The sequence below is a fragment of the Sciurus vulgaris genome (assembly GCF_902686455.1).
Source record: "Sciurus vulgaris genome assembly, chromosome: 12".
Taxonomy (NCBI): domain Eukaryota; kingdom Metazoa; phylum Chordata; class Mammalia; order Rodentia; family Sciuridae; genus Sciurus; species Sciurus vulgaris.
In genome coordinates this window covers 55,111,520-55,126,064 of record NC_136473.1, presented here as the reverse complement: position 1 = coordinate 55,126,064, position 14,545 = coordinate 55,111,520, and the positions used below count along the sequence as shown (strand labels likewise).

The following is a 14,545-nucleotide window of genomic DNA, read 5'->3' as shown; positions in this document are numbered from 1 at the left end:
TTTCACCACTTCTATTCAACATCGTACTGAAATACTTAGCCAGAGCAATTAGACAGACTAAAGAAATTAAAGGGATATGAATAGGAACAGAGGAACTTAAGGTGTCACTATTTGATGATGACATGATTCTCTATTTGGAGGATCCAAAAAACTCCTCCAGAAAACTTCTAGACCTCATAAATGAATTCAGCAAAAGAGCAGGATATAAAATCAACACATATAAATCTAAAGCATTTTTATACATAAGCAATGAAACATCTTGAAACATCTTGAAAGGGAAATGAGGAAAACAACTCCATTCACAATAGCCTTAAAAAAAAATAAAATACTTGGGTATCAATCTAACCAAAGAGGTAAAAGATCTCAACAATGAAAACTACAAAACATTGAAGAAAGAAACTGAGGAAGACCTTAGAAGACGGAAAGCTCTCCCATGTACCTGGATAGGCAGAATTAGTATTATCAAAATGGCCATACTTCCAAAGGCGCTATACAGATTTAATGCAATTCCAATTAAAATCCCTATGATATTTCTCACAGAAACAGAAAAAGCAATCATGAAATTCATCTGGAAGAACAAAAGACCTAGAATAGCCAAAGCAATCCTGGGCAGGGAGAGTGATGCAAGAGGTATCACAATACCAGACCTTAAACTCTACTATAGGGCAATAGTAACAAAAACGGCATGGTACTGACACCAAAATAGACAGGTAGATCAGTGGTACAGGATAGATGACACAGAGACATACCCACATAAGTACAGTAACCTCATACTAAACAAAGGTGCAACAAACTTACAATGGAGAAAAGATAGCCTCTTCAATAAACCTGCTGGGAAAACTGGAAGTCCATATGCAGTAAAATGAAATTAAACCCTTCTCACCCTGAACAAAACTCAACTCAAAATGGATCAAGGATCTAGGAATTAGACCTGAGACCCTTCAACAAATAGAAGAAAAAGTAGGCCCAAATCTCCATCATGTTGGCTTAGGACCAGACTTCCTTAACAAGATCCCCAGAGCGCAAGAAATAAAAGTAAGAATCAATAAATGGGATAGATTCAAACTAAAAAGTTTTTTCTCAGCACAGGAAACAATAATGTGAAAAGAGGGCCTACAAAGTGGGAGAAAATCTTTTCCACACACACTTCAGACAGAGCACTCATCTCCAAACTTTATAAAGAACTTCAAAAACTTTACACCCAAAATACAAAGAACCCAATCAATAAATGGGCTAAGGAAACAGGCGGACACTTCACAGAACAAGATATACAGGTGATCAACAAATATATGAAAAAGTGCTCATCATCCCTATTAGAGAAATGCATATTAAAACTACCCTAAGGGCTGAGGATATAGCTCAGTTGGTAAAGTACTTGCCTTGCAAGCACAAGGCCCTGGGTTCAATCCCCAGCACTGCAAAAATAAATAAATAATTAAATAAATAAAACTACCCTAAGATTTCATCTAACTCCAATTAGAATGGCTGTTATTAAGAACACAAGCAATAATAAGTGTTGATGTGGATGTGGGGGAAAAGGCACACTCATACATTGCTGGTGGAGTTGCAAATTGGTACAGCCACTCTGGAAAGCAGTATGGAGATTCCTCAGAAAGCTTGAAATGGACCCACCATTTGACCCAGCTATCCCACTCCTCGGTTTATACCCAAAGTACTTAAAATCAGCATATTACAGTGATGCAGCCAAATCAATGTTCATAGCAGCTCAATTTACAATAGCTACATTGTGGAACCAACCTAGATGCTCTTCAATTGACGAATGGATAAAGAAACTGTGGCATATATACACAATGGAATATTACTCAGCCATAAAGAAGACTAAAATTATGGCATTTGCTGGTAAATGGATGAAGTTGGAAAATATCATGCTAAGTGAAATAGGCCAAGCCCAAAAAACCAAAGGCTGAATGTTTTCTCTGATAAGTGCATGACAATATATAAGGATGGGGGGTGGCAAGGGGGAAGAGAGGAATGAAGGAACTTTGGATGGTGTAGAGGAAAGAGGGGTGGGAAGGGGTGGGGATGGAAAAACAGTAGAATGAAACAGTATTACCCTATGTATATGTATGATTACATGAATGGTGTGAATCTGCATTGTGTACAACCATAGAAATGAAAAGTTGTACCCCATTTGTGTATAATGAATCAAAATGTGTCTGTAAAAATATAAATTAAAAATATTTTAATAAACTTTCTAAGGAAACTTCAGAGGAATAATAAAACTTCAAAAAGAATTTTTCCTATCTCATTTCAAATACTTCAGTAACAAAAAAAGAAAAAATTTGTGACTTAAAATTAACCATTTTTTAAATTTAATTTTTAGTTTATGTACATTTTTAATCCAGGAAAAAGTAAATTAAAGAACAAAAATGCTACACATATGCGTAACAACTTCAATGCACATGCTCAAAAAAATTCTAAATTGTGCATAATAGCCTCCTCTACTAGATAAAAAAATTTCTTAGGATAGTCTCAATACTTATATCAAAGCTAATCCCAAGTGTTCAAAAGGAACCGAAAATGTTACCCAGAAACTTTTTCCACCTTTACAACTTCAAAAAAAATCTCAAGATTAAAGATGGACTATTTACAATTTATACATATTTCTATAAAGAGGTTTTTGTAGTTGTTTTTGTTTTGTTTTACTGGGGATAAACCTAGGAGTGTTCTACCACATTCCCAGCCCTTTTTATTTTTTGAGACAGGATCTCACTAAATTGCTGAGGCTGGCCTCAAATTTGTGATCCTCCTGCCTCAGTATCCAAAGTAGGTGGGATTACAAGTATGTACCACCATACCTGACATGTACTTTTTAAAGAAGTGCCGCCAGTGAATACCTTGGCACTGTGAAAAAATGTTTGTTGAGCCTAGTGCAATGGGATACCTGTAAGGAGGAGAAAAAAATAAAGCCTAAAACTAGTTTTACATACTTTTTTCTGCGGGGAGGGGACTTCTATTTTATTTATTTATATGCAGTGCTGAGAATTGAACCCAGTGCCATGCACATGCTAGGCAAGTGCTCTGCCACTGAGCCATAACTCCAGCCCAGTTTTTTATACTTTTAAGTATAGAATGTTTTGGGGAAATTAGCTGGTAAGGCTTTGGTTAAAGCATAATTCCAATGATGTGATTAATTCAAATGATGTGAATTCAACAAATGATCAAAAATGGTCCCTGCCCTTTGGAGACTGACAGTGTAATGCATATATCCTTCAAAACTATTCTTTTTTGTGTGTGATTCTCTGCTCATCGAGCAGCTTTTGAAATATAAACTTAATCTCTAACAAAGCTTAACACTCATAAAACACATATTCATTGCTGTAATCAGCGTTCTGATCAATATATCAAAATACCTCTACTTAAACTAAAAAAAAATCATTCAGTTTTGCACATCAGTTTACATGAATTTAATTAGCTTGAGTGAACCCCCAAATCTGAACAACTGGCTAGACATCAATTCTTTTTCTTTGGCACTGGGGATTGAACCCAGGGGCACTTCAGCCCTGAGCTCCATCTCCTATATCCCCAGCTCTTTTTATTTTCTTTGGACAGGGTCTAAATTGCTTAGGACCTTGCTAAATTACTGAGGCTGGCCTTCAACTTGAGATCCTCCTGCCTCAGCCCCCCCAGGTCACTGGGATTACAGGTGTGCACCACCTGTACCTAGCTAAATGTAATTTCTGAAACTTCTGAAATGAGAATCAAATATAGAAATAGAATTATGTCCATATGAAGAGCTTATCACCAAAGTGAGTCTCCAGTTCATTCTCTAACGAAATACCTTTATTTCCTCATGCCCTTCATGCAATTTTAGTTAACTCATTAAACTGTTAAGAATTAGTGAGAAAAACCAGGTAAAGTGGCACAGGCCTGTAATCCCAGCAATTCAGGAGGCTGAGGCAGGAATATCAAAAGTTTAAGGTCTGCCTCAGCAGTTTTTAAAAGGGGGTTGGGTTGTGGCTCAGTGGTAAAGCACTTGCCTAGCACAATAAGGCATGGGTTTGATGCCCAGCATCACATAAAGAACTAAATGAACAAAAGAAAGGTACTATGTTCACCTACAACTAAAAATATTTTTTAAAAAAACTGCCCCCCAAAAATTAATAACTCCATTGCATGTTTCCCATGTTAGCCTAATCAAATCTTTAAAAAAAAAAAAAAAAAAAAAAAAAAAGGTTGAGTTCATCTCCTAATGACGCCTCCCTTTTTTTTTAAAATAAAGAATAAAAATAAGTCACTTAGCTTCCTGGGTAAGTTTCTTAATCAAAAAAATTAAGCTTTTTGGAGTTACCTTCCATTTTTAAAACAGCACCATAAAATTGTAAGAACATCTTAGTAAAGGTAATACCTATAAAATAATCCTGACTTCTCAGATTAATTACCCCATCTTAAAAATCAGTATCTGTTATCTATAGGTAGATCTTTGGCACAATTTCATGTTTCTCCGCTTATTCTGTAATCACCATAAGCGACTAAATCTCTCCTGTAAATACTGTTAACCTGACTACTACACTTTGTTCCATGCTGAGAAAAAAAAAGGGGGGGGGAGTGTTCTCAGCGCTCTGGAAACAAAAGGTGGAATATATTTTCACTTCCAGAATTATTTTACGTCCACTGTTCCATGGCTGGCTTTTTTTTTTTGCATTGAGTAACGACGGTAACCAAGGACCGGGTGTTAAGCCGTACCACTGAATTAGGAACAATTTAAAGGTCTTGCAATTACACGTGGATAATCAGTTTCTCACACAAGCCACATCAACCCCTCCGCTGCGGCCACCTCAAGCCTCACCCGCCAGTCCCGCCTCTGCCCGCGGCGACCGCGAGGTCCGGCAGGCGCACAGCTGCTCCAACACGTCATGGCGAGGTTTTGCTTTTTCGTCTTTACTAAATTTGTCGTTTGCTTTTTGTTTTGTTTTCTTAAGACAAGACCCAGGTGGGCTGAGCGGGGCGGAGCGGCATTTCACAGGCCGGAGACATACGGGGAGTTGCTGTGACCTCGAGGCCGCCTGCTCACTACTGAGGCAAGATGGTGGCGGCGAGCGCCACCAGGCTGGGCCAGGGCGGGGTCTCAAGCGTGGCGGGAGAGGATCCCTTCAGATTTCGGCGGTCAGAACCCGTCCTTGCCCAGACAGCCTCCGGGTGTCCACCGACTGGACAGCTGCCGGCCTGGCGCCTGCGGCACCGAGACCCGGGGCAAGGGTGTGGAGGCGGCGGTGGCGTCCCCGCGACCGAGAACAAGGACGCCATTATCGGCCTCCCAGGCGGTCGCCTGGGCCGCAGCCCGCGCAGAAGCCGAGGCCGGGCCTCTGAGGGGGGAGGGGAGGACGCGGAGGGCGGGGAAGAAGAGGGCGGAGGGTAGGGAGGCGGGACCGAGGGGCCGGCCCCTCAGGCGGCTGGGACGCGGGCAGAGCGGACCCCTGCTCAGGCCACCCTCTCCCAGCCTGTGGGGGCTCAAGATGGGGGATGACCTGCCCCCAGCCGGCGCTTCCCGGGGTCGCGGCGGGCGACAAGGGCAGCCGCTGTCTCCGCGCTGCCATCCGTACCTTCCCTGTCTTTATCTTCCGCCATCTTGAAGCGGAGCCGGTCGCCTGGGAGATGCCTGTCGTTAGCCTGAGTCGCCCCCCTCGGGCCCCCGCGGCGCCGCGAGCCCGGGCTGGGGGAGGGGCCGCCCCAGGCAGGGCGGGGCTGGGGGCGTGGAGCCGCCCCTCGGCTTCCCGCCGCGACCCCCCGGCGCGCGCGTCCCTAAGCCCTGCCTGTCTGCGTCGACCGGCGCTGCCGGTCCCAGGCCTTTTCTATTTACTGGATTTCTCCGGGTCTAGGGGAGTCTCCATGATAAGGTCGTGCACCCCTCCTTCCCTTTGTGATTGACTTGGGGACACACACAGTGCTCTTCTTCCCACTCCCTCGTTTGTACCACGTGGCGTGCTCGATTTTTTCAACTGCGGATTTTAAAACGCAGCCAGAGAGCTGGGTGAAGAGCTCGGCTCCCAAGGGGGTAATAGAATTAAAACTGCAATCCGTCCTCCTCCCCCTTCCCATTCACAGGCCCCTGGCGCTGGGACGCCGCCGGTCTGGCTCCGTCCCTGCCCTTCTGGTTTTCGCCGGTCCAGTCCTCGCAACCTTCTCCCAGAGAAAGCGACCGTGCAGCCTATGAGAACTGGAGCTAAAACGGACATGGGCAGAGCTCAAGAGGAAACCAGAGCCATTCGACTATTACTAGAGAGGAATCGCTGTAGAAAAACATGTGCAAAGCAGGCGCAAACATTGCGTCGTCAAGGCTGCGATTTCTGATACAAAATAGAAGGTTCTCATAGCAACAGAAACGTGCCCATGTTGTGCTCAATATTACATACATTCATATGTTCCTAGTTGCAAAATTTTGACGTAAACTCCGGTTAAAGTTATAATGTAAGTTTCAAATCCTGCTTTCCTGAAACTTTGCAGCTATAGCATGGTGTTAATTTTTTTGATATTTTATGGATAAGCTTACCTATTACAATACTTAATTTTTTTAAAAAAAGAGCTTTGAATATGGCTCAAACGTATATCTATTTTTAAACTAATGATATGGCTGCATACGTGTACCAGTTTAAAGACTTAAGCACGTAAAAGCAATTATAAACAACTAAAATTTAAGAGGCCTTCAAAATATATGGTGTTGGTATTTAATGATTTTATTAAAACAGTTTTTAATGCACTTTTACTAGTTCTGGTTCTATAATCCCTCAAAGGCTAAAACAAATTATGCTTCATTAAAATATGTATTTTCTTCTATAAAAGATATCTATTTAGTTCTCTGGTCAGCATTGTTTGAAAATTATGAATGTTAAGTACTTGAATCGTCACCAAATGGCTTATATTGGAAGATAGTTGTATGAAATTAAGGCAAGTGTGAACAGTAAATTCTTAACACCCCAAAATATAGAAGAGTAATCATTAGCATTCGTTTATATTTAACTGTTGTTGTTACTTGTTTTTAGAGGTTCCCTCTCCCCATATAGAAATGAAGGGTTTTGAAATAAGTGTAGAAACTCCAGCTCTGATCTCAGGATTACTCTTCCTTCATTCACTGTGCCTTTTCCCATGCTGTTTACAGTCTACTTTTTTTTGGATGCCCTTCCAACGGTCTCCCTGCCCCAGCATTCACTCTCCCACAAACGTATTTGTCCCTTCCTGGTTGTCCTGTAGGATGACCTTGAAGGTCACCTATTCTAATCTTTACCTCTCAACCTCTTCCTCTGTTGCCCCAAATTCATAAAGGTTCTCACATTGATTTGCAATCATTTTATTGTTTTCTACCAAACTCAAGGTCTTGAAGACAAGAAGCTTCATTCATCCACGTATATTCCCAATGCCCAGAACAATTTTTCAACATTTGAAAGTGTGTATTTTTATTTTATTTTTAAATTTTAATTTACCTAAGTTTATTTTTGCAGTGGTAGGGACTGAAACTAGGACCTTGTACGTGTTAGGCAAGCACTTTACCACTTAGCTACACCCCTAGTCTTTTTTTTTTTTTTTTTTTTTTTTTTAAGAGATGGGTCTCTTCATGCTATCCAGTATGGCCTCAAACTTTTTGTTTCAAGCCATCCTCTTGCCTTGGCCTCCCAATTAACTGGAACTACAGACTACAGATACACACTGTGACATCTAATTTGAAATTATACATGTCTTAAAAAATTAAGACACGAGTTAATTCTCTCAAGACTTTTCTAAAAGACCCAGATTCAGCAAATTTCTTGCAAGTAAGACAGATTTGCCTTTTTTCAAATTTTTGTATCAGTAAAAGTATTGATACATGTTAATAAAATGAAATCCTTATATGAACATTTATACATAAAAAACAGTTACTATTTTAAGAGTTGAACAGATTTCTCTGCCACCTCTTCCCAATATTTCTCATATATTTTACTAAATTTAACTATTTAACAAAGCTTTTTTATTTATTCCAAATCACAGTAATCTCTACTTCTCTAAACTCCTACAGTACATATAAAACAATACTATTTCTTTAGGCTTGGGTCAATAAAAAATATTTATGTTAATTTGCCCCTTCTCCTTTAGGTCTGAAGATAGTAGTCTAATTTTATATGGCTTTTACATATCCATAGTACCTCTTCTACTTGGAGCATATATTAGGTGCTTAATTCATATTCTTCAACTGCCTAATTATCTCATTAGACAAAGTATAGAGCTAGAAAACTTCCCACAGGTGAAAATGATTATCCAAGTAACAACAATAAAAAAGTCCACAATGCCAGTGAGTGATCATCTGTTTTATGCTAAACTTTGTACTCTTTGGTCATGAAGACCTGACTGCTGATTATATTATACTTTTTTAACTCTTTCAGTCTTATTAGTTTGCTTTGAATAATTGAACCTTTTTCTCCCCCTTTTAGAATATGTTTTGTTTTGGAACTACAGCCTGGGTAGCTTTATAATATTGTATGCTGCTAAACATTATTTTTTTTTAAATCTCACAGTGATTTTCAGAAATTCAGAATCATAAAATTATTTTTGATCCTACCCATGGATATTATGGAACATTATTAGGGTTAAATCACAAGAGCAAGAGCATAGTTTTAGCATGCTTATTTGATTAATTGGGGCCACATGAACATATGCAGGTTATGTCCTTTTGCATACTTAAATTTATACTGATAAATCTGTTCAGACAGACATCAGTACCATGCCCATAAGGAATATAGAAAATCTTTCTTCTGAATACAATTGATTCAGTTATTTAAGATGTGAGTGAAATAGAAAGGGCATGTGTTGGAAATAATGCAAAATGGTAAGTCAAAAAATCTTGGGGGCTGGGGAAATAGCTCAGTTCGTGGAGTGCTGACCTGTCAAGCACAAAGCCCTGGGTTCAATCCCCAGCACCGCAAAAAAGAAGAAGAAAAAAAAAAAATCTTGACAGTATGTCTGCTTTTCTAGTATGGAGATAATTGAAATCTTGGATTAGGAATACAGTAATCCTTTTTCCAAAAGGACTATATTTTAAGACCCTCAGTGAATGCCAGAAACTACATTTATTATGGTTTTCTTTTTCCTGTACATATATACCTGTGGTAAAGTTTAATTTGTAATTAGGCACAGTAAGAGATTAACAATAATATACCATAGATCTTAACAACTTTGGCACATGATTTTTTTTCTTTCCTTGTTAAAGGAAATTGTGAATTTTCATCTATTCACTTAAAGAAAGCACTTAATAGCCTCTCTTTGGCGTGTCTGAATTGCCAGCATCACTAGTCTTATGTTTTGGGGCCATTATTAAGTAAAACAGGGATTACTTAGATTTAAGCACTGAAATTCCATGATAGTTGATTTGATAACCAAGACACCTACTGAGTAATGGGTGGGTAGCATATACAACATGGATACACCAGAAAAGGATGACTCCCATCCTTTTGCTGTGAGATTGGTATATGACTGAGATTTCATCATACTACTCAGAATGACTCCCAACTTAAAACTTATGAATTGTTTGCTTCTGGAATTCTCCACTTAATATTTTCTGACTGTGGTTGACCATGGGTAACTAAAACTATGTAAAGTAAAACCATGGATAAAGGGAGAATTCTATGATTTAAAAAACAAAAACTGGATTTTTCCTTAGACATTGTCATTTACCTCATGAGCCTAGGCAAGTCATGTAATCTATTTTATTTATTTACTTACGTACTTATTGCAGTACTGGGATTGAACCCAGGGCCTTGCACATGCTAGGTAAGCACGCTATCACTGTGCTACATTCTTAGCCCAAGACATGAAATCTCTTTAAAATTTAGTTAATGCAGAAAAATAGAAATACCAATGTCCTAACTCCCAAAGGGTTTTCATGAGACTTAATAGATGCAACTGAAAGATTTGAAATTTTTAAACAACTTGCAAGAAGATCCACTGTCTTTAAGTGAAATGAACCCTGATTTTTCTGTAGAAAGGAGCACATAGAGGTCAAACCCCAACTTCTTCCCTGATATTCAACTTCCACTTGGAGAGTTTACAACGGAGGATGGTTTGCCTCCAGTAGTATACTCTCCATTACTATAGTCTGCTGACTGTATGACATCTCATCTAGTTTATATTTTATAGCTGATATATCACTTCAGTTTGCAATCCCTTTGTGGTTTCTACCTTGCCATTTTTAATCCTTCCCAAGCAGGATTGGCTTTAACGTATCTAGACTCCTTGAGCTGTAGACAGAGGACAATGAGAAGGAGATAGTCATTACTCTGGTCTAATTCCTATATCCTAACTAAAGGTTCATCCTTTCCCTGGTTGATCAGCATCAAGAATGTCAGTACTTGCTGGGGATGGTGGTATACTTAAACAGGAGGATCACAAGTTTGAGGCCAGCCTTGGCAACTTTGTAAGACCCTATCTCAAAATTAAAAGGGCTGGAGATGTAGCTCAGTGGAGAGCACTCCTAGGTTCAATTCCCAGTAGAAGGAGAAGGAGGGGAGGGAGCAGGGGAAGGGGATTCAGCTTTTCAAGGAAGAAGCCACCCCTATCCCTAGGTGAGTAGTCCAACCCTGTTATCACAAAAGGAAAAATCAGAATACACAGGGTGAGACTGCACGTGTAGCTCTGTGGTAGAGCACGTGCTTAGCATGCTCCAAACCCTGGAATTGAGCCTCAGCACCATAAAAACCTTAAATTAAATGCAGTAGAGTAAGGATATGGTTTCACGACAGAATTGTAATAATAAAAATAGCTCTTTTTGTTGTTGTTGTTGTTGTTGTTGTTGTTTTGGTAGTACTAGCGGTTGAAGCACTCTATCTTGAGCTACATCCCCAGCCCTTTTCTTTTTAATTTTATTTTGAGATAGGGTCTCGCTAAGGTGCCTAGGCTGGCCTTAAATTTGAAATCATCCTTCTCCGGCTTCCCCAAGTAGCTGGGATTACAGCACCACCATGCCTAGCAAAATAGCTCTTTCTGTTAAGTTATGTGAAACACTTTGTATACATTATCTCTTTTAATACTTATAATATTGATATTAGTATTCCTGTAAAGGTGTAAAAAAAAAAAAAAACCTACATCTTTACATAAAAGGTTTGCTAAAGGGCTAAGAGCTAGTTAGGAATCTAGTTCTGATTCCAGAACTGTGCCACTGTGCTATATTGCTTCTTTATAAATATATTGTTGTTGGATCCTATTTAGTAACCTGAGTATTCAGGAAAGAATGTTGAGGGAAACATTCTCCACAGAATTAGTCACCGCCCTCCTGGCTTTTTTTTTTTTTTTTTTTTCTTTTAACTGCTTCAAAACATCATTTGGAAGTATTTGGAAGAGACTCTAAAGGAAGTAGATAATGGCGTGCCTTTTTTATTTGTCTGGACAGTGGTTTAAACTAAACTGGACAGACACTGGCTCTTGAATGGCAGGAGAGGAGGCAAAACTTATTCTTTCTTCATGACCTAGAGGTCTACTCACCTTTGTACTTCTCTTTCCTTCCTGTCTTGCTACAGATTGAGGTTTCAGACCACTCTGTCATGAGGAAGGAGTGTTTGAAATTCTTGGGCCTGGAAAAGAGCATTTGCAGTGCGGGGGCTTCTTCTAGTCTTTTCAGAGAGAGCCAGCTCAGGAAGGCAGGATGGCAGCCCTTGTGGGCAGCTTGAAAGAAAATCTTACATGAAACCACAGACCTTAGAGTATTCAGAAAAATCATAGCCTGGCCCTGCTTCTCTCAAAAGCGCATGTTTCTTTCCATTTCTCTTTAAAAAACACACATTGACACAGCAAGTGACTGTTGAATTCATTACTTAAACAGTTTCTGTCCCTAAAGTTCAGGGACACTCATTACTAAACAACTTCGGCTAAGCCTCCTCTCTTTATTCATTGAAAATAAAACCAGTGGATCTAAGAGAGCCCCATCTCCTCTGCTCTCAGAGCTCAGGTGGGTGAAGCCTAGAGAAGAGTGGAACTGGAGACTCCCAAACAGTACAAGGTCCATGGAATGTAGGAGTCCCTTCCACCTAGAAACACTCAAACACTTCTCTCAACTCTCTTCAATAAAGAGACTATGGATCTTCAAAATAATAATAACAGGGGTCATAGCTCAGTGGCAGAGTGTTTGCATATCATGTGTAAGATCCAGTGTTGAAAAAAAATTTTAATTTAAAAAGAAGGGATGGTAGCTGACCCAAAGACTCAATAATTGTTTATAATTGCTCACACAACCTCTTTCCCCTGAAGTATGAAAATAGATGCCCTGGTAATTGACTTTGGAATGTTATGTTTGTTCTGGCTCCAAAGACAAATCTTTGAAATAAAGTTTCATTTATGTTAACATTTACATTGGAAGATGATGCCATATAGTGGAGCAAATAAATAATCAGGGGGTTAATCTCATTCTACTATAACTCATTAGTAATATGACTTTGTTTCGTGGTGCTAAAGATTAAATTTAGAGCCTTCCACATGCAAGGCAAGTGTTCTACCACTGAGCTACACACCCAGCCCAGCTATATGACTTTGCACGTGAAACTTCTTCTTTGTATTTGGGTTGGGGTTTTTGTTTTTAGTTTTTGGATTTCTTTGTTTTGTTTTTAGTTTTTGTTTTGTTTGTTTTTATTTTCGTTTGTTGTGGCGTTACTGGGGATTGAACCCAGCACACTTTACCACTGAGCAACATCCCCAGAACTTTTCATTTTGATTTGATACAGGGTCCTGCTACATTGCTGAGGTTGACCTCATACTTGCAATCCTCCTGCCTCAGTCTCCTGAGTAGTTGGGATTATAGGCTTGTACAACTGTGCTCAGAGAAACTTCTCTGTAACTGCAGTTTCCCTGTCAATGAAATGATGGGGGAAAAAAAAAAAAGATGAAGAGATGATTTGCCATTTTGGACATGGAGGCAATATATAGTTCTCCCTTGACTTGCAGCCTGATTTAATTTCTTTGGACTGTGTCCACATGACCCTCTAATGACTCTAAGACTGGAAATGGTAACATCTGCAGCACTTACTATGTTCCAGAAAATATGCTAACCTTTTTACAAGGGCTATCTTTCTTGACCATCACAGTAGTGCTATAAGAAATACACTAATATTGGTGCTGGGGTTGTGGCTCAGTGGTAGAGCGCTTGCCTAGCATGTGTGACACACTGGGTTCAATTGTCAGCACCACATGCAATTAAGTAAAATAAAGGTCCATTGACAACTACACACACACACACACACACACACACACACACATACACATACACACACACGTGTATTTTTAAAAAGAAATACACGAATATGATTTCCATGTTAAAGATGAGGAAATCAAGAGTTAAGATCCCCAAATCTCTGCTTTGAGAGGAGAAACCTGTCCACTGCTCAGTCCCCAAAATTTCTCCTGAAGTTCTGCTGCAGAATCTTACTCCAGTTTTTTTCCCGTCTCAAGTCCCAGGGACTTAGCTTGTTCTCCTCCCTCTGGAGGGAGGCATTGTCCATCCAATGGGCTGGAGCAAAGTAATCTTTCTAGCTTTCATCTTCCTCGCTACTCTTAACTAGCCATGTAGACATTTATTTTTAAATTTTGAAGGATTGGACTGCTAATCTCTGGGAAAGAGATAGAATAATAAAATTTGCAAATGGAGATGTTATAAAAGTTCTGAAATCTTACAGACATGGTCTGTAAATCTTTACAGACATGGTCTGTAAAAATTCATAAAGTTCATAAAGTTCATGACTGGAATGGTAATAGAGAAGGCCTGGTACGTGGCAAATGCAGCTCTAATGTCACCCTCCAATTCCAGTGCTGCCAAGTTTAGAATTAATTTTTTTTTCCAGAGTTCACACAGACAAGTGGTAGTATGTGAAGCTCCTATAGGACATAGAAAAAATACCTTGGAAAATGAATAGATATAGCCATATACCATATAATGATGGACCATGTATATGATGCTGGTCTCCTAAGATTACAACAGAACTGAAAAATTCTTACCATCTAGTGACATCATAGCCATCTTGACATCATAGCTCAATTCGTCACTCATGTGATTGTGTTGATGCTAGTATAAATAAACCTACAGTGCTGTCACTTATATAAAATGGTAGCACATACACTGCATGCAGTGGAACAGGTCTGTAATCTCAGTGACTTGGAAGGCTGAGACAGGAAGATCACAAGTTTGAGACTAGCCTCAGCAACTTAGAAAGACCCTATCTCAAAAATAAATAAATAAAATAAAAAGGACTGGAGTGGTAGCTCAGTGGTAAAGAACCCCTGGGTTCAATCCCCAGTACCAAAATGTACCAAACCAAAACAAAACAAAACAAAAAAAATGTAGCACACAGATGCAGGGGCTCACACCTGTAATCCCAGAGGCTCGGGAAGGCGAGTTCCAAGCCAGCCTCAGCAACTTTGGGACGCAGTTGTGAGACCCTGTCTCTAAATAAAATAAAAAAAGAACTGAGGATATAGCTCAGTGGTTAAGCCCCTCAGGGTTCAATTCCTGGTACCAAAAAAAAAAAAAAAATTTAAAGCATAGCACATACAATTATGTATAGTGCATAGTAGTTCATAA

At 39.6% G+C, this 14,545-nt stretch overlaps 1 protein-coding gene and 1 long non-coding RNA gene across 3 annotated transcripts in view; one reads left to right on the top strand and one right to left on the bottom strand.

The window, feature by feature from the left end:
• The window catches only part of DRC8 (dynein regulatory complex subunit 8), a gene marked incomplete at its 5' end in the record, with an annotated part of 126,226 nt that extends 114,948 nt beyond the window's left edge, over positions 1-11,278 (bottom strand). The window contains one exon of one of the 2 annotated variants that reach the window (XM_079106639.1): positions 5,565-11,278. In XM_079106639.1, coding sequence (XP_078962765.1) covers positions 5,565-5,589 — 25 coding nt within the window. Of the gene's footprint in view, positions 1-4,810; positions 4,880-5,564 lie in introns of those variants that run through there. The other variant, XM_079106638.1, reaches the window with a different exon arrangement.
• Positions 4,906-14,545, top strand: part of LOC306641511 — a 42,309-nt gene continuing 32,669 nt past the window's right edge. The window contains exon 1 of the long non-coding RNA XR_013758176.1: positions 4,906-5,042. This is a non-coding gene — a long non-coding RNA (uncharacterized lncRNA). The remainder of the gene's footprint in view (positions 5,043-14,545) is intronic.